The 9149-nt window shown below is 46.7% G+C and overlaps 1 protein-coding gene across 1 annotated transcript in view; it reads right to left on the reverse strand.

Annotated features, from left to right (window-relative positions):
• Positions 1-6883: 6883 nt before the first annotated feature.
• Positions 6884-9149, reverse strand: part of LYPD8 (LY6/PLAUR domain containing 8) — a 9468-nt gene continuing 7202 nt past the window's right edge. Inside the window, 1 exon segment of the mRNA XM_023196579.1 lies at positions 6884-7318. Coding sequence (XP_023052347.1) covers positions 7080-7318 — 239 coding nt within the window. The 3' untranslated portion in view covers positions 6884-7079.

Consider the following 9149-nt stretch of genomic DNA (forward strand, 5'->3'; position numbering starts at 1 on the left):
GAGTTGGACATGTCTCATTATACCTCTCTGGCATTAACATCAACACAGACTTTCAGTCTGATAAGAAACAGTTTACATCCTATTCTCTCTGAAGCCTACTACCTGAAGGTTTCCTCTGCAAATAGGGACTTGGATCTCCACAATCCTTTATCTTAACCCAGACATTCCTTCCTATTGATCCCAGGCCTTTAGTCACACTCAACAAATTGTCAACCAGAAAATGTTTAAATTTACCTGTAGCCTGGAAACCCCCACTGTGAGTTGTCCCGCCTTTCTGAACCAAACCAAGGTACCTTTTAAATGTGTTTGATTGATGTCTCATGTCTCCCATAAATATGTAAAATCATGCTGTGCCCTAACCACCTTGGGCACATTTCTCAGGACCTCCTGAGGGCTGTGTCATGGGCCATGGTCACTCATATTTGGCTCAGAATAAATCTTTTCAAACCCCAACTCTGCCCCTCCATTGAGGAAGAAGTATGGCCGTCTCTAGGCCCCTAGGCCACTGTGTTCACTTGAAAACGAGTTCTCAAATGTTGTGTCGTCCCTTCCTGCCCAACTGGAAGCCCATAGAGGATGATATCCAAGCCTAAGTCCTCACCGTGGCTAAAAGGTTCTAAAGGAACAGAAGCTGAGAGGAACCTGAGGGGTCCTGAAATCACCATTTCACAGATCTGTAAGGAACTGGAGACAGAAGGAAGCAGACTCACCCAGGCCACCTAGCTGCCAGCACAGAGCTGCAACCACTCACTCAGGTCTTTCCCTGGGGTTCTGTGGTCAGGGAGAATCGTATGAAATCCCAGGACCCACCTCCCTGGCTGTGTGACCTTGGACAAGGCACTGCCCTCTGCCAGGTTCAGTTTGCTCATCTGAACAACAGGGACATGTAATACCTACCTCCATGGATTGTCATGGAAATAAAATATGGCACAAAGCCCATTACTCAAAGGGAGTATTGACTTCTACTACCATCGCAGCTGATACCATCATTGTAGATAATAATACTGGGTTGACTCCAAGTCACACATAGTTGGGTGGGGCCTGTGCTCATGTCTAGGGGAGTTTGTCAGTGTATCTTAGGGACTCTAAATTCCCTGATTCATGCTCCCGAGCCTTCACCTTTATGAACTCTTCCTGGTTTTCCCTCCTACCTTCTGGTTTAGCTTCCTTAAGAGCCCTCCCTCTTGGCAGCAACTATCCTCGTAAGATGTCAGCTAACAGTGATTAGAGTGTGACTCCCACTGAGGACTAGTTAATGGGAAATAGATGGCTCTTCAAGGGCCAAGAGAATGGCTGGAATTTGAGACTGACAGTCCCTGCAGAAAGTGTGGGTGGCAGGGGGTCCCAATTTCTTTGTGTTGGCGAAAGCCCGCCAGCACTATTATTCTGTGCTTGTAACTTCTGCTTCTGGGGCTGGCAGTAGGAGACCCACCTCCTGCTTCAGGGTTAATGTGCAAGAGCCTGAAAGAGTCCCGACGCATCCTCATTCAAAACCTGCTCTGGTGATCATCCAATATGATTTGCTGGCACTGTATTTCTTGAAGCCTCACTTTCCTCTGTAGCTTGGCTGGTTGGAGCACTTTTGGGGAAACCAGAAGCCCCAGAATCACTTGACACAAGTAGCTGCTTTCTCAAGTTTAAGAGCAATCCTGCCCTAAGTCCACTGCCCGTTCTGCCTGGGACCTCCCTTCTCTGAACCCTCCTCACTCTTGTTCTCAGATCTAAAGCCAGATTTGGGTGCTTAAGGACTCGGCAAAACATTTCTAGTTTCACTTGTTGAGTTTGATATGTACATTGAAGATTTATTTCTGCATTCTCTATTCTATTCCATTGGTCTATTTGTCTGTTTGTGTGCCAGCACTATGCTGTTTGGGTTACTACAGCTTTATAGTATCTTTTGAAGTGAGGTGGTGTGATGACTCCAGCTTTGTTCTTTTTTCTCAGGATTGCTTTGGCTATATAGGGTCTTTTGTGGTTTCATATGAATTTAATTGCTTTTTCTATAACTGTGAAGAATGTCATTGATATTTTGATAAGGATTGCATTGAATCTGTAGATTGCTTTGAGTAATACAGACACTTTAACAATATTAATTATTCCAGTCTATGAACACGGGACATCTTTCCATTTTTTTTCGGTGTTCTCTTTAATTTCTTTCATTAGTGTTGTATAGTTTTCATTGTAGAGCTCTTTCAACTCTGGTTAAATTCTTCCCTAGGTGTTTTTTTATTGATGTTGTTGGTTTTGTTTTGTTTTTGTAGCTGTTATAAATTAAACTGCTTTCTTGATTTTTTTCAGATTGTTCACTGTTAGCAAATGGAAATGCTACTGATTTTGCATGTTGACTTTGTATCCTCCAACTTTACTGAGTTCATTTAGCAATTCTAACAGTTTTTGGCATGATCTTAAGGTTTTTCTAAATATAAGATCATGCCATCTGCAAACAAAGACAATTTGACTTTTTTTTTTTTTTTTCCTCGAGATGGAGTCTCGATCTCTCATCCAGGCTGGAGTGCAGTGGTGCCATCTTGGCTCACTGCAAGCTCTGCCTCCTGGGTTCAGGCCATTCTCCTGCCTCAGCCTCCCAAGTAGCTGGGACTACAGGTGCCCGCCACCATGCCTGGCTCATTTTTTTGTGTTTTTTAGTAGAGACAGGGTTTCACCGTGTTAGCCAGGGTGGTCCCAATCTCCTGATCTCATGATCTGCCCACCTCAGCATCCCAAAGTGCTGGGATTACAGGCATGAGCCACCATGCCCACCTGACTTATTTTGTTTCTATTTTGAATGTCCTTTGTTTCTTTCTCTTGTCTAATTGCTTGGGCTAGAACTTTCAGTACTGCATTGAATAAAAGTGGTGACAGTGAACATCCTTGTCATGTACCAGATCTTAAAGGAAAGGCTGGATGTTAGTTGGATGTTAACTGTGGATTTGTCATATATTACCTTGATTGTTTTGAGGTGTGTTCCTTCTATACCCCATTTGTAAAGTGTGTATCATGAAAAGATGATGAATGTATGTTAAGTGAAATAAGCCAGGCACAAAAAGACAAGTATTGCATGTTTTCACTCATGTGGGAACTAACAAAGTTTATCTCATGGATATGAAGAGTAGAATGGTGATTAACAGAGATTAGTTAAGGTAGGGGGGAGGTAGGGATAAAGAGAGGTTGGTTAACGGGTAACAAAAATACATTTCAATAGAAGGACTAAGTTTTTGTGTTCAATAGCATAGTAGGCTATCATTTTTGTATTTCACAATAGCTAAAGAGGAAGATTTGTGATGTTCCCAATACAAAAAAAATTGATACAAGTCTGAGGTGATGAATATCCCAGTTACCTTGATTTGATCATTATGTATTATATGCATGTATCAAAATATCACATGTATCCCATAAATATATGTGCAATTATTATGTATACATTGAAAATGTACATTGAAGACACATAGTGATAAATGGTTTTTACTTTGGTTCAATTTATATTTCAGATTAAAGGTTATTTGGAGATTTAGTTCAAGAAACTTTTAGCTGAGATGTGCTAAACCCAGTCTTGAGCACAAAGAAAGGAACCCCACATCCTCCTTTTGTCTTCCTGGATGAGGCAGCGAGAAGGGGTCAGAAGGGCTTGGGGGTCTGATGGAAATAGTACCTTATCCTAACCCCTTCCATGAGGCAGAGTTGTTGCTGGGAAAAGCTGACCCCTAGGGACTCTTCTGCCTGTTGTCTTGAGTCCAGGTGTTGCTGGGTGAACGCTCAACTCACTGGGTTGTGAGCAGAGTGTTGCCTGTCACTTCCAGGAGGGGAGAGTGGAGATGCCTGGGGCTAGCATGCAGTGAACTGCATAGTGACCCAGGGGAACTATCGGAGAGGCTTTCATGTCTTCACTGGGGTGGGGGGTAGTTACAAGGGCACATTTGTTGGTTTGTTGATGCTCATTAGACTGCACACATACATTTTATTGTATGTAAATCCTGCCTAAAATGTAATTCTGCATACAATTTCATTCTAAATAAAATAAACCAACATGGGCAAAAGAACTTTACAAATTACAAAGTACTGTGGAAAGATAAGGCCATTGTCATTAGTCCAACCGTACAGTGTGTAGAATTCTGTGAAGTTTCTCAGACATGGGGGCTTATCCCAGAGCCCAGGCTGGGCCTAAGGAAAAGTTACCAGTAAGGGGCTTTAGCTTAGGTGCAAAGTACAAGACCTGGCTCAGGGGCCAGAGGACAAGAGTCTTGAGTTAAGCATGAACAGCCAGGAGGATAAAAAGGTAGACACACAGGCAGGAGTGGCACTCTGCTCAATTCCCTGCTCTGGGTAAGGAGGTGGGAGCCAGTAATGCAAATAGAAGTACATTAGGGTACTAGTTTATACTCCATTAACAGGATGAAAAGCATCTACCCCTGGGCAGTATCCACTATTTCTGTTTAACTTTGCTGCCCTGTCTTTCTGCTCTCTTTCCACCTTCAGCCTGCAGTCTAGGCAAGCTTCCCAGAATGGAAACCCAATCCCACTCTTACTATCTCACTTAACTATACATTGACTCCCCATGGCCTTCAATTTAAAGCCAGAGTCATCTACAATGCCGTGGAGACCTCCTGGGCTCTGTTCCTGCTTGCCCTTCAGGCAGGCTCCCATGTGACCCTTTGCAGTTCCCCAAACATGTCGCTGCTTCCTCACATCAACATGGAGCACTGGGGCTTCCAGGAGACATTAAGAACCGGCTAGCTGGTAGTTCAGACAATGCAGATGGGAGGCAGAGAAGCCCCCGTTGCTGTCTGTGAGGCCATGGTGTCAGCAGCCACGGAGGGCCTAGGAAGGGCGAGTAAAGTGTATACGAGATTCTGAGACTGAGACAGAAGCAGCTGTAACCTTAGTGAGGTTGGCATCGTCAGAGAGAGCTGAGCAGGGACAGTTCCTTCTACATCAGCATTTCTTGTGGCCTCTCTTCCCACTGTCTTTAGGGAGCACCCTCCAGACTGCAATCTTCTACTGTTAACATTTACTCCTTGCCAAGCTCGGTGCTGAGCTTCACAGGGAGAACTACGTTGACAGACCTCACAACCCCATGTAGCAGACCTTATCACTATCCCCATTATACACTTGGGGAAACTAAGGCCCAGAGAGGAAAAGTCTCTTGCTCAAGGTTCCGTGGCTGGATTTACGAGCATAAGTGATGGATGTCACTGCCAGCCCTGGCCCCTGGGCCATTCTGCACAGCCCTCCAGGCGCTCTCTCTTTGTACTTATCAGCTGGCTACAGACAGAGCACTTAACTGAGAGTCCAATGGGTCATGGGGGATGGTGGAACTGTGGGAACAAAGAAGCATGACGCCTTCCTTACTCCTGGAGAAGAGCGACCCTGGACAGATGTCCAACCAGGAGCATCTATATGGAGTTTAAGTTGCTGAGAAATAAACTCCCATTGTGTGATTTTTTTTTTTTTACTAAGGTATACTTGTTATAGCAGCACAACCTAGCCTATTATATTAAGAAGTAATAGCAACTTTACAATGGAGAAACCTGAAAGATATTAAACTTAACCAAGGTTAACATCACCAGTAACATGACTCATTGACGTCACGTATCTCCTGATAAAATGCACTGAGACGGGCATATCATTGCCATGGTTTTCTTGCCAAAAATGCATAACCTCAATCTGATCACAAGAAAACTTCAGACGAGCTCAGATTGGGAAACGTTCTACAAAATGGCCAATAATCTTCTTAATTATTGAGGTCTTGGTAGATGCCAGAACTGCCGCCATTTGAAGGAGACTGAGGGGACATGACAATTAAATGCAAAGAATTGGATCCTGGATCAGGAAAAAAAAGACATCCATAGAAACTGGTGAAATGCAAATGAGTTCTGTTCGTGAGCAATATTGTTTCTGTGAACATTTCCTGCTTTCAGTAACTGTACCGTGATTATCTAACATGTGAACGTGAGGAGAAGCTGCATGAAGGAGATAGTGGAATTCTGTGTACTAATTTTTGCAAGTTTTCAGTAAGTCTAAAATTATATTTCAAAATCACAAGCTGAAATCAGTAAGAGTACATGTGGTGATGAGTTGCCATCCGAGGACCTTTATGGTGGCTTTGTCCACGGTGCATTACCAGCAATCCTGGCTAATGTTGACCCACGTCAGTTTACAAAAAAATGTTTATTACCGCAAACCCCATTTTTCCAAGCTCAGCTCAAGGCCCACCTTATTTACTAGACCTGGACCTCTGGGCATATTTGATTGAATGGTTTTCTTGCTCCCTTGGCATTTGATACAGAGTTAGTAACTCTGTGTTTGATTACAAGCTCTCTGAGGGGCCAGAATGGGGCTCTGTGGCCACATTCCATTCTGCACAAGGCTGCAGAAAACTTCCTCAGCCAGGAATGGAGTCTGGCATTGCAGCTTTCCCAGTGACTTACTCATGTCCCTGCCTGGGAAGGCTAGTCAGTAGGAGCATGCTGGTCTTCAGCAGCCCCTCCAGCCCTCCTTGGGCCCCCATCATGATAGGACCCTGAGAGGATGCTGTTTTCTTCACTCGCTGTGGACTTCTGACCACAATCAGGACAACTGTTGAAGAGCCATATATTGGCCAATACTGAAGGAGCTTCTGTACTGGGGTCAACACAGGCCTTATAAGGTAGGCGGGGGAGCTCCTTGTGTGTGACAGTGCGGATGGTGGCATGTCCATCCCCAGAGGTGCAGGGCTGCAAGGTCAAGGGGTTGGCTTCCCAGAAGCAAGATGAGCAGGGATGTCATCAGATCCCAGAAACAAACGTGCACAGTTTCAAAGGCAAGGACCTCACCTGCAGCCCAGGAGTGGGAGGTGGTGCTGGATAACAGCTCAAATGAGGCCCAGCCCAGAATGCATCAGGACAGATTTGGGCAGTGAATGAACCAGCGCTTTAATAATGGAGAACAAGGCAGCTGTCGGCATTACCTGGAGACCTGTGATTCCCACTTACCGGGCAGTTAAATGGGGCAGGGCGGGGAAAGAGGGTGTCAGCACCCCATGGGGTGCTCTGGACCTCAGAGCAGCAGAAATGGGGTGCTGGGCAAAGTGCAGCCCCAGGACCTCAGGGCCGCAGTCCCAGCAGAAGGAGGCTGGCAAAGGCCAAGAGACTGAGGGAAGCTTTGAAGCCCATGTTGTGAGAAGTGGTCGGTGTAGACGTGGGGGTTAAGCTGTTTACGTTTGCACACTCAAACTTTCAAAAGATGACTCCTCCAAAAGTCTTATTTTCACCAGACAGGAACTGACAGGTGGCGTTACTGACATTGGAACAGCCTTTCACCACGAGACTGTTAGACTCAGTGTCTGTGAATGCAAAGGAGACAAGAGGGATGCCACTCAGTCCTTTGTCCTTCCACCCACGCCTGCTCTCAGTTTGTCACCTGCAGCGTGCTGGCCCGGTGACCGGCAAGAGCTGGTGTGCTCCTGAAACCCAGGCAGGAAGGAGCCTCTGCATGTTCAGAGTCAAGAACACCACGTGGCAATAGCAGAGAGACCCTGGAGGTCAGAGGCCTAGACTCCCACCCCACCTGACCCTGGAGGAAGCAGACTCCTGGAGGCAAGTGGCCAGCCCAGGCTAAACAGTGAAGGTCAGAGCTGGACCTGGGACTCACATCTCCTGTGTTCCTGTGTAGCTGGAAGGTGAGGAAATCAGGAACAGGTTCCAAAGGCAGTTCTCTGTTCTCAGTTCAGGAAGGGGTCAGTACCTTGGGCTCCCCCTCCCCTTCCAGGCTTTGTTTTCTGTCCTCACTCGTCTCTGGACCTGAGTCCTCCCTGCCTGAGTTTTCCCCGAGAAGAAGGAAGGGCCACCAGGAGGGATGAAGAGACCACGTCTTGTCTCTGCTGTAAATTGGGGTTCTGCTATGTTTAATCATGTTTTGAGATTCAGGTACTAGAAAAAGGCCTAGGGCGCTTGTACAGAAGACGTAGTTATGATAGCAGCCACCGGTTATTGAGCACGTACTGTGTGCCCCGATTGCTCTGTCAGCTGCAATTCACACAGCCCTGGAGGCAGGCACCTCACAGAGGCCAAGGGACTCACGGAGATGAAGTGACTCCACTCACCACTTGTCAGAGGCAGGGCTGCAATTTGAGTTCAAGGCCGGCTCTAGGACCAGGCATGGTGGCTCACGCCTGTAATCTTAGCACTTTGGGAGGCTGAGGTGAGAGGATTACTTGAAGCCAGGAGTTTGAGACCAGACTGGGAAACATTGTCTCTACAAAAAATTAAAAAGTTATCCAGGGGTGGTGGCACGTGCCTGCAGTCCACTACTGGGGAGGCTGAGATGGGAGATTGACTTGAGCCAGGAGTTTGAGGCAGCAGTGAGCCAGCGATCGCACCCCTGCATTCTAACCTGGATGACAGAGCAAGACCCTGTCTTGAACAGCAACAACAACAATGGCTGATTCTAAACTTGCTTGGAAAAGGAGTGGGAAACCTCCAAATGCTGTTTTATAGCAAGCATCAGTGCTGACGTTTTTTGTTTTGAGATGGAGTCTCGCTCTGTTGTCCAGGCTGGAGTGCAGTGGTGCAATCTTGGCTCACTGAAGGCTCCATCCCCCAGGTGCAAGTGGTTCTCCTGCCTCAGCCTCCCGAGTAGTTGGGACTACAGGTGCATGCCACCACACCTGGCTAATTTTTGTATTTCTAGTAGAGACAGGGTTTCACTATGTTGGCCAGGCTGATCTTGAACTCCTGACCTCAAGTGATCAGCCTGCCTTGGCCTCTCAAAGAGCTGGGATTACAAGCATGAGCCCCCGCACCTGGCCAGTGCTGAAGACTGAGTTAGAGTGAGTTAAAGAGGTGTGTTTGTTTCGTGGAATATTTCTACTGTATTTAAAAAAGTGATCTTGGCCGGGCGCAGTGGCTCAAGCCTGTAATCCCAGCACTTTGGGAGGCCGAGACGGGCGGATCACGAGGTCAGCAGATCGAGACCATCCTGGCTAACACGGTGAAACCCCGTCTCTACTAAAAAATACAAAAAACTAGCCGGGCGAGGTGGCGGGCGCCTGTAGTCCCAGCTACTCGGGAGGCTGAGGCAGGAGAATGCCGTGAACCCAGGAGGCGGAGCTTGCAGTGAGCTGAGATTCGGCCACTGCACTCCAGCCTGGGTGACAGAGCGAGACTCCGTCTCAA

This window comes from Piliocolobus tephrosceles, chromosome 1 (genome assembly GCF_002776525.5).
Source record: "Piliocolobus tephrosceles isolate RC106 chromosome 1, ASM277652v3, whole genome shotgun sequence".
In the NCBI taxonomy this organism is placed as follows: domain Eukaryota; kingdom Metazoa; phylum Chordata; class Mammalia; order Primates; family Cercopithecidae; genus Piliocolobus; species Piliocolobus tephrosceles.